Consider the following 23,615-nt stretch of genomic DNA (forward strand, 5'->3'; position numbering starts at 1 on the left):
CAAGTATCATGACGCCGAATGATATGTACAATGAATCATCCAATTCCATGATTTGGTATTGCACCATAAAGGTTAGACAATGGAAAATCGAGACACAGCAAAGAGAGAAAGGAATTTCGTATGACTTTCAGTTGTTATAGTTTGAAACGCGTGGGAGCGGAACACATTGCAGGTGCAACACGCGCTTTTAGCGAGAGAACCAAGATAGCAGCTGGCTTCTTCCCCTCCAATGGGGGTTTTAGAACAGACACACTGTCGGTCGGTTCTAGTCGTCGTCGCGTCGTTGTTAATCCCATCGCCGTTGCGTACAGAGTTTGAGGTACGAGAGCTGAGTTGCATTTAGTAAAAAAACGGAGTTAAAACCGTCGGAGCAGAGAGGAGTAGAACCGGAAGTAGAGCATGATCGATTTAACGAACATGTGAGAAATGCTAAAATTGCTCGCACTATATGGGCGTATGTTCGCGAAAATAGATCCACGCGTTTGCGTCCGGGAGACGAGAGAATCGGATGTTTGCGAAAATCACGTTACGCGAGCGATATTCCTCTCAGTTGAACGATCGATAGAAAGGAAGAGACAGAGAGAACGACGAGAGGAAGGAACATAACGAACTCGTGGAAAACGAGAGTACGTTGGCGTATCGAGAGTTGGAAGGGTCTAAAATATTATGTACTAATCCCCTAATCTCTCCCTATATTTTATATTCGCTTGAATGCTGAAGCTTGTATTGGGGCTGACAGCCCGCAATAGCGTGTCCGTGTGTTCAGGAAGGGACTCTTAACCATTTGTACTGTTGTGAGAGTGAGACAGACAAGCGCTCTCGGCGCCAGAAAGAAGCACGGGCAAGGCGTTTTCCCCCGTTGTGCTTTCGTGTCCCACTCGATATTATCCGGATCTTGTGAATTAGATAGAAAATTATTAATTACAGAAAGATCGTGAATGCAAAAATCATTATTCTAGTCTAGTGTTTCGAGTAAACGTGGTGCTAGTTTCAGTGAATATAAAATCATCGGAGCTCGAACGGAGACTCGATTTTTCATCAGTGTAAATGACCGCCGTGTCTTCAGCGAAAGTAACGCCAGAGCTACAGTCACTGTATCTATATATGTATACGATATGTATATATATTTATGAGTACAGTAAATTATAATGGAGATCAAGAGAATTTTTGTATGATAAGGAATGCTGACAAGTGCTCTTGTCCACTTTTTTTTCCAATAACTTGTTTTTTTTTTATCTGGTGAGAATTGCATGAATCTTTCTGAAACGAGTTGGATAAGTGCGAGAATAACTATAGAAAATGGAGCGAACAGAAAAATCGAGAGCGTCGCGACTGCAAGCATCTTCGAGCGTGTCGATTAATAAAAGCAGCATTATTGCTCAGGGCAGTACTTTAGCGCCTATTATAGTTTGTAACCTAGTGCTCCGTGGTATCGAGTTTGAAGAAAATAGTAATGTTCTCGAAGTTTGATTATGAAGAACAAATGATAGTGCATCGAATCACCGGACGAAAGAAAGTGCAATAATCACGTGAGTGGACTGAAACTACACGGGGAATAAGAAAACGTGACGCTCCGTCGAGCATGGCAGAAGGAAAAAATGTTTATACGGTGTCCATGAAACAATAACACAGTTTCATCAAAGTTCCCCAGAAATTCAATTATCTATTTTTTATTCAGAATTTGGGTGAAAAACTATAACATCGAAAATGGACGAGTGCATGCTCAACGATTTACTGGAATGTTCAGTTTGCTTGGAGAGACTAGACACATCCAGCAAAGTTCTGCCATGTCAGCACACTTTTTGCAAAAAATGCCTCGAAGAAATCGTCAGCACTCATAGAGAACTGCGTTGCCCTGAATGCCGTGTACTTGTTGAAGCTAGAGTTGATGATTTACCGCCCAATGTTCTCTTGATGAGGATATTGGAGGGCATGCGAAACGCCACTCCCAAAGGTGCCAAGACTCCAGTTCGATCCAATCCTGGACCTCAAAGACTCTTCGGCGGTCATCAGGTCGCTCCGGCTCCTGCTGTCACCACAAATCTTGTTCCCGTTGTTCTTGCTACTGATCCAGCAAGGCATGCTAATGCCTCTGCCAAACAAGTTCTTCTTCACAATCAACCTTATGGTCGTGCCATCTATGATTACATCTCAAAGGTCCCTGGGTAAGAAAATATAAATCCTAAATAAACAAATTATTGATGATACTGGTCATCAATATTTCATTCAATATTTTATATTGAATAGTCGCTTCTCTTCGAATGAAGTTGCTAGAGCTCCTGATATCAATTTTTGTTGAAGCACAAGAATGGGTAGCTTTGCTAGGACGTAATTGAGTCACAATCAAGCACAAAACAGCACAAAAAGTATTATTGAAATTAAACGAGATCTTTCCTTTTAGAAAATTTTCATTCAGGAACGATTGAGAAAGAAATATTCCTCGTGGATTTTCAGAACTGTGATTTCAATATACCAACATTCAGAATATTAGTAATGATGAGGAGTAGTATGATCTGACCGATGTAAGTTGAATTATCAAAATGAAAGAAATGCTAAGCTGCTTGCAGCTTCCCAATTTGGTGCTTTCTAAATAGATGAAATTTCTGAAATTTTAATCTCAATAAAATATATATATATAAATCTTGAAAAAAAAAGGAAAAAACATTTATAATTTTTCAATTTTCTAATCCACAAATCATTTGTGTAGGTTGAAAAACTACAAATTGCAAATTAGGGAGGGAAAAAAATTGAAGAATGTTAAAACTGTTTTTTTCGTTTATTTTGTTGAACTGCAACGTTGCAAACTTCAGTTTCACGATGATGTTCAGTATTAGTTTCAAATTGTGAGCTTCATAGCTTTTTCAATAGAGTATTTTTACCGACCCAACTGTGCATTTCAATATCTTCACTCTGGAAAAATGTAATTCAGTAAAAGTTGCTCCAAAAAATATCCAAGATTATGCAATCATTGAAGAACCAGAGCTGACTCATTGGAATTTACCGTGAACTTACCCAAAAGTGTCATCAAAATTGCTCGAAAAATAATCTTTCCATTATTTTGACAAAATTGCTACTTTTTCTTTGATCACATTAATTATTCCTATCTCAATAAAATACTCCATAAAATTCATCGAGTAATTTCCCAAAAATTATAACGTGAAAAATACAGAGACAATCCAGAGTTCAAATTGCTTTGGTTGATTCGTTATCGTTGTATGTATGTTTGCAAAGATTAACTATTTTGACTTGGAAGCATATAAATTACAGTTGTACGTCACAAACTGAGATGAGGATATCTGAAGCCCATAATAATCTTGTCAAGTATATAACGTGTAAACATAAACCCCAAGATAATAGTGTGAGCCTCCGTTTTCTGTAAATATTTTGTTGTACATTGTATCCAAGAATGATTAATGGCCTAATATCAAAATGTCAATGTTTCGTGTATCCCATTGTCAATGTTATTTCGACGAAAAGAATATTAGACGCCTTTTTCGAAATAGATAAATGACAAATATATAAAAATTACTTTTATTTTACAGAGACTTGAGCTTCAAAAAAGGAGACATAGTTGTACTGCGCAAGAAGATAGACAACAATTGGTATTTCGGTGATTGCGGTACGAATCACGGGGTGTTCCCGTTGTCCTATGTTCAGGTAAATATGCCTCATTCATATCGGTATCTTAATCATGAATACCAACAGTTCTGATATCCACGAGTTTTAATCTACATCAAACTTCGTGTTGCGAAGATAAGAAAACGAAGTTACAGTAAAATCTGCAATAGTTATGAAATCTAATGAATACTTTGGTTTTTTTGCTCATGTAGGTCATCACTCCTCTTCCTCCTCATGTTCCCCAATGTAAGGCGCTTTACGACTTCAGAATGACAAACGACGAGGAAGACGGATGTCTCACGTTTAATAAGGTAAAAAATTAAAAAGTTCCATTTTGATATTATGATTTGGGATAAGAATAACTCAAAGCTTCAGTGACAATTTGCTCGTATTTTAATTCACAGGGTGAAGTTATCAGCGTTATCAGAAGAGTCGACGAGAATTGGGCAGAGGGTAAATTACTCGACAGAATTGGAATATTTCCTCTGGCTTTTGTTGAGCTCAATAGCGTCGCGAGAGCGCTCATGAAACTCTCAACGAAGTTAGTATCGTTTTGTACATTCGTTGGAAGCAGAAGAGAATTTTTTTTATCCCCTAATCTCTTCGCTCATTTCAGTGTACAGCCTGGTCCGTCGCGGGTAGCACCTCCAACACCAACCAACGAAGAAACGACTCCTTTGATACCTACCGATCATTCACACAATGTTCAAACAACCAGCCAACCACGACCACAAATGCCACCGGTACATGGAAGTTTTATTTCCTCAAAATTTCATTCGACTTTTTTTCAATCTCCATTTCATCGTGAAATTATGATTATTGTTTCGAAACAAAAAATTGAAAGAAATAACAATTTCTGTCGATTTAAACCAAACGGAAAATTCGACTTTGTTTCATGGAACAAAGGTTGATGAATGCGATTGCGTACTGAGTCGAATTTTATGGAAAATATTTTAGGCGACTGCTCTGCCAGTCTCGGACACAGGATCGACCGTTTCGTCAGGTGGTAGTTCAACGACTACAACACCTAACACGCCCAATAGTTCGAGTACTTCGAGCAGTTCGAGTACAGCGCCGAGTAGCCCGAGCAGTCCAGCAACTTCACCGCCTGCTGTAGGCAGCAGACATAGCGTGAAGAGACACAGTTTTACTGCAATAAATACTGGACACCAGCCTCATCCTCACCACAGACACAGCGCTGAAATCCTTAGTCCTGCTGTTGATCAAGCCATGAACAGCAACTTAATCAACAACGCTGGGACGGGCGAGGCTTTTTCTCAGTCACAGGTGCGTCCTTATCGCCAGTTATCAGGAATTCAATGAATTTAATGTAAAGTCATTTTTCTCATACATTCTAACTTATAATTTCGACGTACCTTCCAACATAATTGAACACCTCAAAAACAATGCTTTCGTCACCGTCAGAGGTCTTTTGCGAAAAAGTTGAAATTGAAATTTATCACGCATTAAATCTTTCGAATAAAAACAAACCTTTTGCAGACAACTGGAAGCGCCGACCACGGGCTTCGTCACAGGCGTAGTGGAAGCAGCGACATGGTATTGGCACAACCGTCGTCCAGTGTATCGTCCAATTCGAATGGAAACAGCCATTTGCCAGCCGCGTATATAGCTCTATATCCATATAAACCCCAAAAAACCGATGAATTAGAGTTACGAAAAGGTGGTATTTATATGGTTACGGAACGTTGTCAGGACGGTTGGTTTAAGGGCACGTCAAACAGGACCCAAAAGTGCGGTGTTTTTCCGGGCAACTATGTCGCCCCAGCGAAATGTCAGCGTGGTATTTGTCGTGTTACGACAAGCACAACCTCTCATCAAACAACACCTCTATCAACAGCTCAAGCAGCTACCGAACCGAGACTCACCGTTACATACACCAAAAGCAAGGGTTCTGCACCACAACCTTACAACATGAGATCATTACCGCCCCCTGAACTTCCGCCACGAGCCATAAGTCCTTCCCCTGCCGTATCCTCGTCGTGGCATGGCCAGGCGCAGGGCCAAAGTCCCCCACGTCTCGGGGAACACGTTGCCAATCCATTGGGACGCAGTCACAGCGCAGTTATGTCTAGCGCTACCATTGGTTCGTTCATTTTCTCGTACGACTTTTTACATGTTTCAAAGTCTTCAACGTCGTGACGGCATGCATTTTTTTTTATTGAGACCAAAGTTATATTCACTCTTCTCGGTAATTTCATGGTGGTCACACTAAGTAAACTATTTACAGCTTCGCCTGGCAAAACGATGCTTCCACCGCCGTCTACACCTGCATCTCCGGCCGCAATAGCGGCTTCTTCCGATATGAACAGAAGTCCAAACAACACTCTAAGAATCGCGAGTGCAACGCCACCAGCCACGACTACAACGAATTCTGCAAGCGCCAAAAGTTCTGAAAAAGTAAGAATTATTAAATGTTTACCGTGGTGTAAACTGATGATGATATGACGTAATAATTTTTCATTTTCAGCCTAAAGAAAAAAAGGAAAAAGGAGTATCGCTGATGCGACGATTGACAAACATAAACAAAAAGTCGAAATCTCCTCCACCAACCCCATATTCAATGGACAATCCAGTGTTCGATGATGGTAACTTCGTAGCTTCTCTGGACGCTGTTCACGTTCGGTAAGAGTGCCAATGAGGCAAAAAACCGGAGGAAAAGTCGCAAAAGCCTTTATATTTTTGACGAAGCACCACGTCACTGCTTTCATTGTCATCGTAAAATCGATTCGTCCCGTGTGCATAGTTTTCCATCTACGTTTTAGTTTTCTCCCAATTATTCATGTTTTTCGTTTTATCCACTATTTTTTCACACCCGTTCGATGAAACCGAATCGCAATTTGGCGTGAAATATTCCATAAAGCAACATTTTGTACGCATGAATCACAGAAGCTAGAATGTAAATTAAGCCGAGAAAAACGCTCGTGTCTCGCACGCACGTCGTCATGCCTAACACTGCGCTTGTGTGTTTGTGTTTGTTTGTTTATTTTTTTTCGTACGTTTTAACGCAATATCTTCATCTACGAATCAAGGGAGCATCATTCACTCAATTTATTTACCGGATAATACGTCATTCACGAGACTCACTTCACTTGTCATGGATCATCGATCGTTAGCTCATCGAGAAACAAAACAAAAATGCTTAAAAAAAAGCAATTATTGCACTCTAATGTCTCGGTGTTAATGGGCGATCGATCAGATCGGGATCTTGCCCGAGTCAATTGCTACAGGTTGGACCGAGCCAGGATTTAAATACCTTGACGAACCATCCACGTTTGTATCCAGGCACGGTTCAAGGTCACGTTACAACGTCACAGAGAATAAAGCACAAGGAACGACCATCGTTGCCGGTATCATTTCTCCAGAGGTAAAGTGTTTTTCGCCCTCCTGGTCAGCGTCTTCGATTATTTATTATTTGTCTCTATTAATACCTCATCTCCCATCGGGAATTTAATCGTTTGTTCAATCGTCGTTCAACTCCACTTAACATCGCAACCGAGCTTCGCAAACATTCATAAAGTCTTTGCTTTTTCTTACCATTTATTGTTTTCTAGTGTTTCGTATGAACTTTACACTCAGCACGTTATACTTTTTTACACATTTTACGATCCAACGATTTCTTTTCAATTTTTGTGGCTCTTGAATCTTCTATTCATTCGTAACTACAAAATACGAGTCAATGCAATTTTTTTTCTCAACCGGAAATGCTATCGAAGATTCCGTTGAATAGTGAAATCTATTATGGATTTGTGAATGGGGTTTAAAAATTAAAAAATCACTTCATCAACTTCACGATTATTCCCTCCACTCTTCTCCCATGTTCCTAAACGTTTTGACAAAATCAATACTTTGTTCATCAATCGTCCATGGGAAACTTTGACGTCCTGATATAAATATTTATTCTTCGAATATCGTATTTGAGCGGTGAATGAAATTTGAAAAAATATGAAAATTGAAGAAAAATAATGTTGGACTGTATACGTTCATTTATGCTAAGTTGTGTTTTCATTTTGTTTACTATTGGCTAAATATCACGAGCTTACCAAAAGCGAAAACTGTGAGTCGCAGTATATTGAGCATGTGCTGCCTGTTTTTAAAATAAATTTGAACATCAAGTCATAGACTACGTCCCTTCTTAGCTCGCAATATCGACCAAACTTGAGACTCCATTTTACTGGACGGTTTCAGTGAGTATTAAAAAAATCAGTAGAAACTAGATAGGAATGTCGTTGGTTTTTCCAATTTTTTGTCTTCACCGGCCGAGTTAATATTTTGCAATTAAAATTACCGTGCCGAATAATCTCTATGTATTTTGTAGCCTGGTGAAAATAATTGTCGTATTTTCTGTTAGATCCAGCGAAGCGGGTGGAGTTGTCGGAGCGACGGTCGGTAGTCATCATCGCAAGAGCAATTCTCTGGATGCTGGGATGGGTAAAGAGAGCAAGCAACAACTCACCTCGCGAGAACGGTGAGACGACTCGATTGCTTGTATTTTTCGTTATTTATGAGCAAATTGCTCATTCAAAATTTCAAAGTAGAAGAATTTTCATTTTATTTTTAAGAAATAATGTAAAAAAAAAATATTTTTTCAACTACAATTCATTTATAAATGCTTGCTTAATTGGTATTCGCAGCGAACGCGTTTACAGATTCCGTTGCATCGTGCCGTATCCACCAAACAGTGAATTCGAACTTGAACTCCGAGTCGGGGACATAATATATGTTCATAAAAAACGAGACGATGGCTGGTACAAAGGGACTCAGCAAAGAACCGGACGGACCGGACTCTTCCCGGCGAGTTTCGTCGAGGCTTTCTGAGACACGACATACGGTCGTCTCGTTCTTGAGACTTGTATCTGAATCGCGTAGTGTCTGATGTTTAGTGGACGTTGCTTCGAGCACTCATCGAGAGACGCGGTAGCGGCTCGACGCCAAGTATTGAAAGAAAAAGCAGCGCGTAAAGGGAGAGCCAGCGCGAGTTCTGCCGCACTCTTATATTCGCGAATATTCACTTTACGGAGACTCAGAAAAATCATTCAAGTTTCGAGATGCGAAAGGAGACAACCGGCCGATATGCAGATGATATTGAATTCCCTTCAACCAGCGCCATATTACGTAAAACGTATTTTATTAATTGTCGTTTCATTCTTTTTCGTTTTTGCGCAGTGAAACGATTTTAGCGTTTTTGTAATTCATTGGAACTCGCAAAATTTCGTATCGGTGAAACGAATACTGCCATGCACCCTAGAAAAAACCTCGCTATAGCGCTTCTGCAACGGTTTGCAGAAAAAGTGTTGCGAGCAGGTCGTAACGTAACGCACGAGAAATCGAAAGCGCTGTATCGCAGTTTCACATGTGCTAGAACGAGATTAAACGGTTTTTGCGAGATGAAAATTGCGCGTGGCGAAAGATTAACGTGCAGTGTTGATATCACCGTTCATTGCGTATTGATAGTTGCGAGCTTTCCGAATAAACTTGTTTTCATCGATAATTAAAAGATCGAAGAAACTTTATGAGAGAAATAGATTCGAATGGGGAACAATGAGTAAAAAAATTATCGTTGTTGCGAGGTTAATGGGGGAAATAAACGAGAACCTCGTCAACCGGGTTGAACGGTTCACACTTGAAAGAAAACTGTACGAAATACCGATAAGACTCGCATGGTCGAAACTTACAAATGCCATTTATAGTTATAGCTAGGTGGACACGGGTCCTGGGAATATATGAAATAAAAAACGCTCAGGAAGAGCTAACTTATTATTCGCATCTCACTTCTTCACGCTTTTATGCAGATATGTTGAAAACAGACATACACACTTTTATATGATCAATTCATTATAAATGTAGAAGAATATCACGTGCATGCATGATGCAAAAACTCTTGGAGTTCTTCATCGTTTGCTCGTATATTATATGATTTTAACATTTACATTATAGTGAATGTCGTACGAGATTATGAGATTATTTTAGCACGTAAACCAAAACATAAAAATTCATTTGTGTATCGTCGTATTAATTTTTCAGTCGTATTAATTTAATCAGGGGGATTGTTCAAAAGTATTTTAACGTCCATGGCTCAACTGTAATCGCCTCGGATCCAGAAGACTTATATTACGTGTACAAATGTTCATCGTATGCTTGACTCGTACATTTTTGTTTTACTCTTTCAAAACTATTTATTCATTATATAACGAATTGCATAAATTGACAAATCTTTTTTAATGTAACAAGCAAGAAATGTTATTAGATAGTCAAACAAATTATATTATTATCTTATTTGACTGACGATTGTCGTTTGTCTGATAAAGTCCATTATGAGCCTCGGAGTGCCACGTTTTAAAGAAGTGATTAGAAAACTGACATTGTTCTTTCGTTCTTCCATTCAAAACTTTCTTTGCCATACTTTTATGCAAGTCGAAAGAAAATACTCTTTCAATTTTCAAAACAACCATTAAGTTAATTAGTGCAATTATACTGAAACGCACACAAAATTGTGAAAAACGTTTTTTACATTTCTTTTAACATAATTGAAGATAGATTACGACAATCGTCGAGGGTTGCCTTTTTGAGATTCTTTTTCCTTTTATATAAATTTTACTTTCTTTTAAGTGGAAACATATTTATCGTATTAATTCATAAAAAAATATTATGGGAATATCAGTGCATGAAAACGGTTTATTCTTTGTACAATGAAAAAAAAAAAAATAATCGTTTTACACGATAAGTCAAGAACCAGGAAGCTTAGCTCCGGTTCTCCATGAAAAGGGTGTTCAATAATTTATCCACGGAGTTTGACGCTCTTGGATCTTTGACTAATCTTCGTTTAGATAGGAATCTTATAGGAGGAAGAAGGAAAGTTGTTCTGAATAAGTGTATCGAATCTTTTATAGAATGCGACCAACGCGCTCGTTGAAAGCCAACAACAGCAAAAAGTATTTTTTTGTGTTCCAAAAAACGATGTCTCGTGACCCTTGGACTTGAAAACTATACATACATTTACATACTCGCACAAACTCCAAATCTTTAAATGTTTATTTGGAACATTTTTCCTGGAAAAATGTTAACGTTTCGTTTCTATCATGTGTTTCCAGTCAAAAGTTTCGTGCGTGTAAGAAATTTTATTTAGAAAATCTTTCCCTTTCCGACAACAACGAGATTACGAGAAAGGTTTATAGCCGGGTGAATTTCCTCACGGAATTATGTAGCCGAAAAATATTTATACTAAAAACGCGTTTTTTCTATGACCGTAGTTTCTTAAATCACGTATTACTATAAACATAAGAAATTATACATTAAAACAGATGCAAAGAGAGTCAGGAGAGAAATAATCGACGTCAAATCATCTCGTAAATAGCGTGATGTATCTATTTGAAAAAGAGAAATAATTCTCCGTGTATCTGTAAAGTCCAAAACCAAGCTATGACATTTTTACGCACTACGAAGAAAAAAAAACGTCGAATTTTTTTCGTGCGAAGTAACAGTATTAGGTTGTACGTCTTATCCGTTTTGTTTTTCTCAATTTCAACAAGACCCGAGATCTTTATTAACGGTTTGCTTCTTATTTAACTCTGAGGGAGAAAAAAAATAGTCCAAAGTTCTCGAATTTTTTTTAGACTCTGCTCGTTCACTGTCCGCGATGATACTCCATTTTTCATTTTCAATACATGATCGAGAATTATTATTATTATTATTATTATTACATAGGCACAAACAACCTAAAACGGGAACGTTTTGACCCGCATGACGAAATGCGTGGTATACGATTGAATGGAAACATCTTTTGAAAGTGCTCACACTCTAAAACCTGTAAAAAAAAATTAACAAGACTATGAACTCGAGCAGATAAATACCCGTTGAAGGAGTAAACAGAAATCATGTTGTATAATCGGCGAAAAATAGGCATGAATATACATATATATTATTCCGGAAATTTCCGGTGCACAAAAACAAAACACTTATCTAACCTGCCCTAAACTGTAAAAGCTAGAATTGTTCATTACCGGTGTGTTGTATCGTGCGTTATAAAGCAAAAATGCGTACCGTCAAAAAAAAAACGAAAATCGATAGTGTAATATCGATTTTGTTTGAATAATGGATGGAGTTGAAAAAAAACAAGCAAAAATATTCCTATCAGATTTTCTCGATGTTGTGAGCAGCGTAATTTACACACGTAGTATTGTCTACATTTAATTAATCTGAATAACGGATGTAATAAAGAAAAAATGAATACGTATAAAAGACATGATAAAATTTTATTATTTCATTTATTTAAATAAAAATGTTCTTTCATTTATTGCAAAGTCGGGTACGTTACGTTTTGGCGCGGCGGTTTTGGCGCGAGCCGTTTGGGCGCAAGGACGTTTTTGCACGCGAAGATTTTGGTCGACAAAAAAATAGTTTTTTTAAAATTTAAACAAAAAAAAAATTCTTGGAAAGTAAATGGGGGGGTCTCCCCGGCGCTTCGCGCCGGAGAGACGAAACTTGAAGGTAAAAAACCCCAGAGTAGCCCAGCCAAGGAGCGCAACCTTTGCCATCCATGTAGCCTTCAAATTAACCATTAAACGTACTTATATATATGTATATTATATAATATATAAAATATATTATATTGATAAAAATATATTATATAAAAAATGATATAAAACGTATTATGGGGGTGGATGTAGATGAGGACCGATTTCGTTATTACGCGAAAACCAAAATCTTCGCGTGCAAAAACATCCTCGCGCCAAAACGTACTGCTCCCTGCAAAGTCGACTGTTTTCCGTCTGTTGGACTTACCACGATACGGTACTGACAACGCAGCATGGAGTATCTAATCATTAAACGATAGCAGAGATCCATCCTTGATTGCACATTCAAGTAGTCTTGCATCGACTTATAACTGAATTAAGCGGTTTTTCTGTCCATTGGAATAGACTAAAACTCGTACGAAAGCGAAACATTTTTATAAAACTTTTGGATTGTATGCGAGGAAGATGAATTGAGTCACACTGGAAAATGTATTTTCCGATCATCATTAAAGAGGTTAGAAGTTGAGGGATGAAAACGTTTACGTCCTTTTACGACTTCAACATTAGTGAACACAAAAATATTGGAAAAGTTTCGTAATCGCATCACGAGGAATGCGAAGTTTAAATTGCTGTAAAACTGCAACATTGTCGACAGGAAATGTTCCGAATCTAAAATAGAAACTTAAAAATGTGACGATATAATGACAAAGGAAAGACCTGGAGATAACGAAAATGGTAGAAAAAATCTTCAACTCGGCCGACTTAACGCAATTCGATCACACTGACATATTCCTTCATCAATGGTGTAAATGATAAATATTGAAAACCGATTCGTGAAATAGCACTTTCTCGCATAGCGACCGTTGAATATATTATTAATTCAAGGTCGAACGTCACGATGATAAACAACGCCCGGTGGATGCAGTATATGAACATAGTACGCACGGGGGGCGGGGGGACTCTGCACGAGCACTAGCGAAAATAGAGCTGTTATTCTTTATTCTGGCCTCGCAATTTAAGAAAGATTTTCAAGTATCAAAACGACAGAATCGCACATTTATTACACTTGTTCTGGCAATTAACCTTCAATTTCGGTATGTCCGTTGTAGGAACAAATATTTCTCCTATATATGTCAGATGTTAATGTAAAAACGTCTTTCAGCAAAGGGTAAATAAACATCGTTTCCTCGAAAAGCGAATTGAGCCATCCCTTTGTTTATAAGTGCAGTTCCGTTGATATAAATAAATAAAATAATAGAGGTTAGAATCATCTTTCTCGCAATGACCGCGGCGATTTTTTCGCCCTCGACTTTTTCTACAGTATTTCTCTCGGTGTTGATTCAGATTCTGCAGTTTATTCTTCATAAAAGTGAAAACGCGCTAATTTTACTTTAGTTATCGCGTACAAAAACTGGGTATTTTTTTTTGTAAAGTACGGAAAACCAATTTTCACAGTCAGAAAATTTAGAAAATTTCTCTAACATTATCGATAACAACACATGGAAGTCATGGAGGGAGTGGAAACGGATATACTCGTTACGTATATGTGTAACCGAGGATCATTAACGCCGATCACGCGACACAAGTTGCGTGCACATAATTTTCGATGCGTTTATTACCAGCGCGCCAAATAAACTGGGAACGAAAAAAAATTCCAATATAGATCCCGCAAGATTATTTCTGTGTTATTTTCCATTTCTTTTGTCGAGACAAAATGAATAAAATTCTCGCTTCATCATCATTTTGATGGCTCATAAATTATCACTTTTTCACTTTCTAGCATAGACTTTTTATTGCAACAAAGTAATGACGCATAAAAAATTGCAAATGCGTCAACGTATCTACGAGCAAATTGCATGATAGCTATAAACTTGTAAATATTTAAATATTTACATGTTCTTCCGGTTTCATACCGCGCGAATGGAACATCGTAAAATCAAAAGAAAAAAAAATATTAGAAGTATCATACAATATAGAGATGATAGTAATCAACGAACGTCATTTTTCCATAGCATATCGTCGTATGGTAAAGATATTCGCTCTGTGCACGTCGGCGGAGCCAAAAATCTATAACCACTGCACTAATAGTATTAGTGGCCAACGCTACCATAAAGGGGACTCCGGCGTTTTTGGAGGAATACGTATACACGACACACGCTCACTTTCAAAGTAGTTGTGTACGCGCACGGAGCGAATATCTGATCGTTTACGAAAAAATATTGCTAATGCATCAACTTAAGAGTATGGATCAGTCGACTAACCTCACTTGGAATTTTCGAAATTGAAATTCTCTGACACAGTTTGACCGATTAAAAAAAGGCTCTGTCAGCCTACGCAGAACGATGGCAAAAATCGAGCGACAGAGCCTTTTTTTAATCGGTTAAACTGTGTCAATTTCGATTTCGAAAATTGCAGCTATCTCTCTCGCAGTCACGGTTGCGATATACCATCCTCTTAAGATGATGGATCAGTCGGTAATCACACCTCGAATTTTTGAAATTGAAACTCTTTGATTTCGTTCGTCCGATTAAAATAATAAAAATGTTATCGTACGCAGCATGATCGCAAAAATCCGATGACATTTTTATTTTTTCGATCAGACGAACGATGTGGAAAAATTTTCTTTTCAAAATTTGCAGCTATCTCTCTCGCACTCACGGTTATTGTGATTACCGACTGATCCATCATCTTAATGGCTGCTATGATGAGCTCTTAGGCGAAAATAAGGGGCAACTAATTGAAAACGTTGATAATAGAAAATGCATATTAGTGTACATATGTACACTAGTACACACATGGCATCCACAAAAGAATGAATGAGCCGATACGTACAGGAAATACACGTCGATTCGGGAGAGATCTACTAGCGCAATACGATTACATATATACTTTCGAAAAGAAATTACTTGAAAAGTGGCGATACGACAAAACCTCAATGTTATCCATAACATAAAAAGAATGATGCGTACTAATTGAATAATTTCACGATACGCGGAAAATATTAACCAAATTATCCTATCAGCAACGCGCCAACGCCAAATGGTTTTTGAATAAGGATACTTTTTCGCATGACTGTCCGGCTAGGTCGAAGATTGGCAGTGGGTACGAGCCCCAGGGAAAGACGAACGAAAGTAATATCAGCCTACTCGGGGACTCGGCTCGGGGAAGCAGTCGCGCTCGACGCACGTTGATTAATAATCGAGCGAGCTGCTCGGTTTGCTGGTATTGAATACGCACTTAACGCATGCATTTTTTTCTTTATTTTCGATATGATCGACTGATCATACTGATCACTAAAGCAAAGTCACCCGGCACCACTGCAACTTCACTTTATATTATTTTATTTCACTGACGTGCTGCCAGTTATTTGTTTTGTTTTTTAGTCACGAATATGAACGAACGGGATGCGTGTGTCTCTCGTGTGGATGTGCGTTACACTCGCGTCTCGCGTCCTACTGTATTACAGACTACAGAGTCCACAGTCCATTCGCTCTCGAATGCTTATCGCGGTCGGTTCGGGCGATGCTGTTTTTCTCTTTCGTTCGAGCATCTACCTTATTTTATAAATATTAAAGTACCAGTTCATTATTTCATCAAATAACTAAAAGCTTTTTTGTGTGCTGTGGGTTTTCTAAATAAAAGTGATTCGACACAGTGCCGTATGTGAAATCGCACATAATATATCGCTAAATTAATAAAGTGATGTCTCGCTGACGATTGGAAATCGCTTTGCAATATTTTACAAGTGGCATATAAATGTCTTATAGAATTGAAAAAAATTAGCACCAATATAGTAGTACACTGAGTGGAGCTAAGAAAATCATTTTTTTCCTCACCCATCAATGACAATTAAAAATTCGAATATTTCATGCACTTCATTCATTCGCAAAGTTTCATCTCGAACCAACCGTAATTGATAATATACCGCTGAAGGTCGAAAAATCCCTTAGATCCAATGCAAGTTTTCAAGTTTATATAACATATTGGACTGAAAAATTATATTTGGTTTTGCGTGTCTTTCTTTTAAACTTTAATGGATTTTTTGGTTGAATAACGATGAAACAATCGAATTCTTACGAGGGATTTTGTTGCTCGAGACGAAACCTTTAACGTGTTTAGTCTCGCCACAGTCACCGTCAAAAGTTAATTCTCCGGTGAATGTTAGCTAGGATACACCTTGCGGCATATTTTAATAATGACGATTATTATTATACCTCGGGAACCTAAAGACAAATTTTCGGAAAAAAATTAAAAATGGAATTTGGATTCTCCGAAATGGCCAATTCTCATTAACGATTGCACGTAGCGAAACTAATTTAAAAAAAAGTTTTTCCTCTGAAAGTCTTTGCCATAAATTACCATGTTAATAACATGAACATAAAAAACTGTAGAAAACATTTGGACTTTTTGAGAGAAAAAATTCTTCACTACTCTCCGCATGACTGCGCACTCGTAAAACCTGGTGGGAATCTCTGGTTCCGCACATCTCGAATATGAAATTATCAAGACTTTGCAAATTTTGCCTCTCATTACACAACAGACACTTGAATGAGTTGAGTTCAAAAAGAAAAGTGTTCAAAAAAAATACCTTGGGGGAAACGAGTACCTTAAATTGACACCGCACTGTTACAGCGCTCGTAAACGAACCTTTTGCACTTTTGTTAATTTCGTCTTGCAACACAAGAGGCCCCATTCGCATGATCAAACGAGTGTCTCTTTGTTTACATACAATTTTAACGTGATCAGAAATTTATTACCGAATAGAAATTTCGTGTTTTTGGCACTTATTCCGTTCTTTAAATAATGAAGAAAGACTATAATAACCGTTTTCTCCGACATGATTTAAACTCAGTTCAACTTTTTTCATATATTTTAGTTGGAGAAAATTGACATATGGCCGTTTTCTCCGACGCGGTTCAAACTCAGTTCAATTTTTTTCATATAGTTTCGAGATAGGATGAACCGAGTTTAAACTCAGATTAACGTTGGAGAAAACGGGCATTTATGTGGACAAAACGTCCGAAGACGAGATCATAAAATTTAACGGGAATGAATGTTGATAAATAACTTCTATGTATGTTAATACGTCGCGTTTCGAAAAACCATTTAAAGAATTCGAAGGAGATAGTCTCTCAAAATACGTTTTTTCGTTATCTCTTTGACTCTAGATGGTATATTGCAACAAAGTATCAACTCACGATTGCCAATTGGAATTACTTTGACCGACATGTCGCGTCCGTACAGTCACGACAAAAAGTAACATTGTGGAACATGGTTGAAAATAGACCCGAGGACGTACGAGTATACAGAACATCGAACGGCGCCAACCCAGTTCACTTCCCAAAAATGAAATGGAAAAATCTCGCGAATCGTCGTGGAATGAATATGCCAATAGACCCGAGAAATTTACACGAGCCGAAATGAACCAATGGCTTTTTTTCTATCTTCGGACGAGAGTAAAATCCAATGGATTTTTCATATTTGTGTTTCTTTTTCAGACTTTCTAAGAACAAAGGAAAACGTCAAAATGTCTTTAGCACGAATGTTCGTTTCCATTGTTGCGAAATCGTCGCGTTTCGCAAAGACTAGTCAATCACCGTTCGGTGATCACAAACACAGTTTTGTAAGACCATATTTCCAATTACATCCAATTGATACTTGCGAGCCACTAAATATATGAACGAAGATGGAAAAACAAACTTCGTTTTGAATTGTATTCGGGTATCAGAATTTATTTTAATTTTTCAGGTTCTGAGCCTCGTAACTTGCCGTTTTGTAGCGACTCATCATGTTACTAAGAACATAGAACTCATATCACAGGATCCTAAGGATTTGCAAATAAAACAAAATACCAAAAGTTCAGGAGACTCTTCCAATCCTCCTCTCCTCGTCATACTGTCGTGGCTCCTGTCAAAACGGAAACATTTGATGAAATTTGCAAATCTTTACATGGAACAAGGATTCGATGTTGTCACAGTTTCTGTACATCCCTGGCAACTTATGTGGCCTGTCAAAGGAACAAGAGTAAGCACATTTACATTAATTACTATTTAATGGTTCAAACAAAAAAAGCTCGAATTTCACTGCGACCACTTTGCCATGATTGCAAAGTTTTCTTGACTGATCCCCATTTTTTATTGTGATAAATTTTTGTTTGTTAATCCCTCGTTAAACGAATTGATGAAACAGAACACTTTTCTCAGTTTCTTGATCTCAAAAAACCAATTAAAAAATTATTAACTGTGTATTATCAGCTAAAGTATTTGTTTTTTCCACTCTCTTTGCTAGGTTTGCGAAACCCAGCCAGCTGTTAAATGCTAATTAAATAGTTATAAAACATTGTCCACTGACATTGAATTTTGTTTCAACGATGATTGCAAACTTTTGAGGTTTCATCTATATAAATGAAATAATCGATGGTTCCTCTTTTTTGTCAAGAAAAGAACAGAAGTTTGATCTTCCTTTTTTTTGCTGAGTCGATAGATTTGAAATTTTATGTAGATTCTCAATTAGATTTCAAAGAAAAAATTTATAGTTTGAAAATTGCCACCACTTTGATGGGGGTCTCTTAAAACTAATCGTGTAATTCTAGGGTCACAAAAATCTAAATACTTTACGCTCTGGACTTTTGCCTAGTAATTTTATTAAAATATAATGTATTATTCTTTCACAGGTGATAGCCAAAGATTTATTAACTTTTTTGGATCAAAACAAGAGCTACGAACAAATAATGTTACACGGTTTCTCAGTCGGTGGTTACATGTGGGGCGAAGTTTTGGAATTGATAGAGCAAGATCGTAAAAAGTATGATCACGTGATCGAAAGAATAATTGGCCAAGTTTGGGATAGCGCAGCTGATATCAGTGAACTCACAATCGGTACACCACGTGCCGTTTTCCCTAAGAACGAAGTTATGCAGAAAGTTCTGGCTAAATACTTGGAGTATGTATTTTCTATTGGTCATTAAAAAGTAGACTGATTGAGAAAATTTTCGCGCGTTTACCGACTTTTTGTTTTTTTAATATTTATGTGCACTCATAAAACTTTAACTGTCGTCCCAATAGCAGATTCGAATAGAATTTTCATTTTTTTTTATAGAAAAGATACATCCATTACGAAGCGTTAATCGCCTTGTTCTTTTTCAGTTATCACATGAAGACTTTCTATAACTCTGCGACCCAGTACTACATTCGTTCGAGCCAACTGTTTCATATGAATCTCGTTCGTACACCAGCATTGTTTTTGCTTAGTAATACAGATCCGGTTGGCGCTGTTTCTAGCAATATGAGAGTCCGTGATTCATGGGACTCTCTCGGTATTGAGGTAAAAGACGATCTCCTTTGTTCATGCTGTTATTTATGATGACACTTTGAAATTCTAATCTTTTTATGCAGACGTACGTGAAAATTTTCAACGAGTCTCCGCACGTCGGCCACTTCCAAAAATATCCGAAAGAATACGTGCACGAGCTTTATACATTCCTCGATAAACTCAACATGATAAGCAACGAAGAAAAAATCCGATCGCGTCTTTGACGTGAAAGTGAGGGCCAGAATTAACGATTTTCGAGTCGATCCTGGAACATCACTCCCACTCTTTTCAACTCGATTAAACCTTATGAGAAACGAAAGGCTTTACCAATCGATTGGACGACGGGGACTTAATATCGATTGATCGACATGATTATTCAATGAAACATCGTCCTAAGATCGGCGCTAAAACCATATCACGACTACTCGAAAAAAGCATGTTAACCATGGTAATCAACTGTACATTTGAATACCCGCCGTCATCGCATATCGTCGCATGTAATCGCCAAGGGAACATCATTCACGACTTGTTTTCTCTTATCTTGGACTTCGTTTAATTGAATCTGACTTTAAAATGCAAGTTTGTCTTTGTATCTCCAGCGCCGTTGGAATTTACATTTTTTTAAAATTTCACGAAGATTCTCTCTTTTAGTCAATATTAATTGAAATTTTTATGGTTCTCGAACACGAATTTTAGGCAGTTCGTGAATGAAATTACTTGGTTTTTCCGTCGTATTCCAATGACGCGATCTTAATATCAAGCTATCGTACTATTTTGCCTGGTTCATAACGTAATCGTCTAATCATTCGATATTGTAATCGCAGGTTTATACAAAAATGAAAAAAAAATCATGAAGCGAACAACAATGTTGATATTATTTTGTAATTGTGTATCAAGAAATAATGTGCCTTAGAGCAAATTTTACACACCTCCGATACATATTATTCACTCTTTTCATATTCTGAATAAAACATCGGTTAGTTTTTATTAAGAATTTGCAAAATAGAGAGGGTGTGATAATTAAATTTTGTACGTCAATTTTGATTGAGTGTTATTCTCAATCAGTTGTAATTTAAGCATTATTAAAAATGAAGTATCATCAGCAATCATTAATGAGAACGTCTTTCTTTTATTTTCCCTGTCAGCTTTTTGCTGGCCTGACAAATCGATGATCTTTAATCTTACTATTGGCGATTTTTTTGTTGTTTTTCTTTAAAATTTCCTTTTTTTTGACCATTTTCTTGCTCATCTTGTCCACGACTTGCTTCTTTTGGCTGACAGTTTCTTCGCTCTCGATTATACTTTCCTCGTTACTCTCAATGATTTCTTTTTTCATTGGTTTTTTTCGTTTCTTCTTCGTCCCCAGAATTTCTTCGATTTCATCATCATCCTTTCCTTCCAAAATCAACTTCTTCCGCTTATTGATCATTTTTTTTTCGTAGAAATCGGTTTCATCAAGCTTGATCTCTGCCTCCCGTTTCGTTACAGATATTTGGGTGAAAATGTTGACGATTTCTTTGTCTATGGACAAAAGAAAATTTGAATATGAAAAGAAATATTAACGAAGAAGAAAACGATATCACTACCCTTAAACGTTTTGAGTATTGCCAAACGAAAAGTAGTTAGCATTCAGGCTGGAAAAAACTGTGTATTATTTTCAAAGTATTTCCAACAGAATAGAATAATTTTCTTTTTGTGAAAAAAGTATAAATTGAATTAACTGAAAATATAGAAAAAAATTAAAATTTCACACTGATTAAATATGTTGATACAAACGAAAAGGGCGTGTTTTGACAGCTAGTTGTAAATTATTTAAAAACTAGAAAGTTTACGAAATTCGATAATTATTTCAATCGGATTGCTCTGTCGTGAATAAGATTTTAAATTGTAGACAATCAAGCCAGCTCAGTTTTGCAAAATTTTACGTGATGCGAACTACAGTCCAAGCGACTATTGATATTCGAAACGACATAATCGATGATTGGCCATAGCCTAATAATTTATTTCGACAACATTACAATTATTTGACTCACCATCGATTTTGTATTCCGATAATTTTGTACCAACGGCTTCCTCGATTGCGTGTAGTAATTTGATATCACGAGGAGTTATTAAACTGATGGCCATGCCACCTCGGCCAGCACGAGCGGTTCTGCCAACCCGATGAATATATTCTTTGGGTACATTGGGCACTGTGTGATTGATAACTAACTCAACGAGGGGGATATCCAAGCCACGCGCAGCGACATCAGTTGCAATAAGGATCTTGGAATGATTGGATTTAAATTTGTTGAGAGCGGTGATACGATCGCGTTGTTTGATCATCGCGTGAAGAGCTACATTTTGAAAGCCAACTTCGTTAAGGGTCATTGACAGAAGTTGACAAAATTTGCACGTGTCGGTGAATATCATAATCGAGCCGTTTTCATTTGAGGCACGAAAAGTTCGTATTACTTCGACGAGAAAAGCGTCACGAACATCATTTGGACAAAGAACATAACGCTGGTCGAGCTCTTTCACCGTTGCAGTTCCTGTCTCGTCTTTTGCATCAAACTCGAAAACTTTATTTGTTGCAACTTGTTTCACTAGATCCAGAGTATCCGTAATCGTGGCACTGAACAGAAGTGACTGTTTCTCTTTTGGTAATGCTTGAAATATGGTTTTTATCTGTTCGTCAAAACGTCCTCCGAGTAACTGGTCTGCTTCGTCTAACACTAAAAACTTTATTCTCTTCAGAGAAAAAGTGTCGCAACTTTCCAAATGATCTGCCAATCTACCTGGTGTTGCAATTACTATGTGAGGCCTCTTGGCCAGTTCTTGCGCTTGTACTACCATATCCATTCCACCTACTATAACACACTTTTTCAAATTGATCGGCTTCCCTATGGCTGCAAATTGTTCACCAATCTGTTGAAGAAAGAAACGATTGATGAAATTCATGAGCATTTTTTTTCAGCTTATCAATAAAGCTCATTAGGAATCTTAGATTCTTCAGTTTATCATTTCAGAATTGTTTGTATGAAAGATAAACACCATTATATTAATAAAACTATTTTTGTATTGCTGGAGGTTGTAAAAAATGGCCTGAAAATTTTGAATAAAATTATTCTTTTAAAGTAGAGTAAAAAAACTTCAAACCATATATTTTTGTTAACATTCTGTTCAAATTTTCCCTCAAAGTAACTCTTATTTATCACTGCGCCAATAAAAAATTTGGTAGTAAATTTTGATTATTTTTAAAATTCTATTGAATATATTATTTTGATAAAATTGAAATTCATAGTCTTTCTACTGTACCTGAAAAGCCAGCTCTCTCGTAGGTGTCAAGACCAAAGCAAAAATTCCATAGGGTTCTTCACAAAGTTTTTGTAATATGGGCAATGCAAAAGCCATAGTTTTGCCACTTCCTGTCTTTGCACATCCTATGCAATCTTCTCCTTTCAATATTCGGGGAATACAATGCTGTTGGATGGGGGTGGGCTTTTTAAGGCCTGAAAACATATAGATATCAATTATTATCATGTTTATTCTATTTACTTGGCATGAAATGAACATAAACGCGTACCGATATTTGTGCATTGTTCAACGAGCCACGAATTCAACTCCAGATCAGCAAAACTTTTAATTTCCTTAGCCATTATTGTTGTTTCCGGAACCATAAGTTCCGGTATCCAGCAATCCAGTAATCTAGGTATCAAGAATATCCAGTAAAATGGAAGTTTAAAAAATCTAAATTCTTCACCAATTGTTTGCACTATTTCATTATTTACATTGATTGATTGATGACAACCACGTGTAAGGATAAAAAATAGGTTAGGTTGACCCGCAACAGCTGATCCAGCTGATTGAAAATTTTCAACGCGCAATCACGGATGAAATTTAAAGTCTCTCGTCTCTCATAACAAAAAGCTGAGTAATCCAATCTATAATTTTAGAGTGGAGAGGAGCATTTATTATAATAAATAGCTAGAGTTAAAAATTGTGAATTGTATTTGGTTAAATTTGGTTAAAAAGGCTAATAAACCGAGAGAAATTTTTTGATATCTTTGATATTTTCATTGTTCTAATTATATGCTGTTGATGATATTTTTTCTCTTTTTGCTAACCATCCACGCCATCTATCAATACATTTTACCGACAGAGCTTTTGATCTTC

At 37.1% G+C, this 23,615-nt stretch overlaps 3 protein-coding genes and 1 long non-coding RNA gene across 10 annotated transcripts; 2 read left to right on the top strand and 2 right to left on the bottom strand.

Moving 5' to 3' along the window:
- Positions 1 to 238: 238 nt before the first annotated feature.
- On the top strand, positions 239 to 11,876 carry LOC122410880 (E3 ubiquitin-protein ligase SH3RF1-like). Of its 3 annotated transcripts, XM_043419335.1 has the most exons (13): positions 239 to 2,165; positions 3,543 to 3,657; positions 3,831 to 3,929; positions 4,023 to 4,159; positions 4,235 to 4,361; positions 4,576 to 4,905; positions 5,119 to 5,722; positions 5,867 to 6,036; positions 6,107 to 6,261; positions 6,836 to 7,003; positions 7,776 to 7,823; positions 7,988 to 8,104; positions 8,271 to 11,876. In XM_043419335.1, exons 1-13 carry the CDS (start codon positions 1,708 to 1,710, stop codon positions 8,452 to 8,454), a joined length of 2,712 nt encoding a protein of 903 aa, XP_043275270.1. In that variant the 5' UTR covers positions 239 to 1,707; the 3' UTR covers positions 8,455 to 11,876. The 3 variants fall into 3 exon arrangements, with proteins under 3 accessions (XP_043275270.1, XP_043275279.1, XP_043275288.1); XM_043419344.1 differs by lacking the exon at positions 7,776 to 7,823 and having other exon boundaries at positions 242 to 2,165; XM_043419353.1 differs by lacking the exons at positions 6,836 to 7,003; positions 7,776 to 7,823 and having other exon boundaries at positions 242 to 2,165.
- Positions 2,051 to 6,310, bottom strand: LOC122410976 (uncharacterized). Its single transcript, XR_006261044.1, has 4 exons — positions 6,190 to 6,310; positions 5,564 to 6,028; positions 5,110 to 5,250; positions 2,051 to 2,161 (listed from the first exon to the last, which is right to left on the bottom strand). It is a non-coding gene; the product is annotated as an uncharacterized lncRNA (long non-coding RNA).
- A 3,358-nt stretch (positions 11,877 to 15,234) lies between the features above and the next one.
- l(2)k09913 (lethal (2) k09913) lies at positions 15,235 to 20,573 on the top strand. 5 transcript variants are annotated; one of them, XM_043419412.1, is made up of 6 exons: positions 15,235 to 15,371; positions 17,318 to 17,772; positions 17,898 to 18,173; positions 18,823 to 19,091; positions 19,295 to 19,472; positions 19,544 to 20,573. In XM_043419412.1, exons 2-6 carry the CDS (start codon positions 17,578 to 17,580, stop codon positions 19,682 to 19,684), a joined length of 1,059 nt encoding a protein of 352 aa, XP_043275347.1. In that variant the 5' UTR covers positions 15,235 to 15,371; positions 17,318 to 17,577; the 3' UTR covers positions 19,685 to 20,573. The 5 variants fall into 5 exon arrangements, with proteins under 5 accessions (XP_043275347.1, XP_043275367.1, XP_043275375.1 ...); XM_043419432.1 differs by having other exon boundaries at positions 15,263 to 15,371; positions 17,648 to 17,772; XM_043419440.1 differs by lacking the exon at positions 15,235 to 15,371 and adding an exon at positions 15,577 to 15,723 and having other exon boundaries at positions 17,648 to 17,772.
- On the bottom strand, positions 20,309 to 23,513 carry Dbp45A (putative ATP-dependent RNA helicase Dbp45A). Its single transcript, XM_043419379.1, has 5 exons — positions 23,231 to 23,513; positions 23,026 to 23,147; positions 22,758 to 22,951; positions 21,494 to 22,367; positions 20,309 to 20,981 (listed from the first exon to the last, which is right to left on the bottom strand). The coding sequence occupies exons 2-5, from the start codon at positions 23,117 to 23,119 to the stop codon at positions 20,602 to 20,604; spliced, it is 1,542 nt and encodes a 513-aa protein (XP_043275314.1). The 5' UTR covers positions 23,120 to 23,147; positions 23,231 to 23,513; the 3' UTR covers positions 20,309 to 20,601.
- Between the last annotated feature and the right edge of the window lie 102 nt (positions 23,514 to 23,615).

The sequence above is a fragment of the Venturia canescens genome, chromosome 1 (assembly GCF_019457755.1).
Source record: "Venturia canescens isolate UGA chromosome 1, ASM1945775v1, whole genome shotgun sequence".
In the NCBI taxonomy this organism is placed as follows: Eukaryota; Metazoa; Arthropoda; class Insecta; order Hymenoptera; family Ichneumonidae; genus Venturia; species Venturia canescens.

Excerpts from the sequence above, each read along its gene's own strand:
- Dbp45A (XM_043419379.1), bottom strand. The coding sequence starts at position 23,119 with ATGGTTCCGGAAACAACAATAATGGCTAAGGAAATTAAAAGTTTTGCT. Across the intron at positions 22,952-23,025 it reads TGAACAATGCACAAATATCG|GCCTTAAAAAGCCCACCCCC; the intron begins GTACGCGTTTAT and ends ATATGTTTTCAG. Across the intron at positions 20,982-21,493 it reads ATCGGAATACAAAATCGATG|ACAAAGAAATCGTCAACATT; the intron begins GTGAGTCAAATA and ends TTTTGTCCATAG.
- LOC122410880 (XM_043419335.1), top strand. The coding sequence starts at position 1,708 with ATGGACGAGTGCATGCTCAACGATTTACTGGAATGTTCAGTTTGCTTG. Across the intron at positions 3,930-4,022 it reads GATGTCTCACGTTTAATAAG|GGTGAAGTTATCAGCGTTAT; the intron begins GTAAAAAATTAA and ends TTTAATTCACAG. Across the intron at positions 4,906-5,118 it reads AGGCTTTTTCTCAGTCACAG|ACAACTGGAAGCGCCGACCA; the intron begins GTGCGTCCTTAT and ends AACCTTTTGCAG.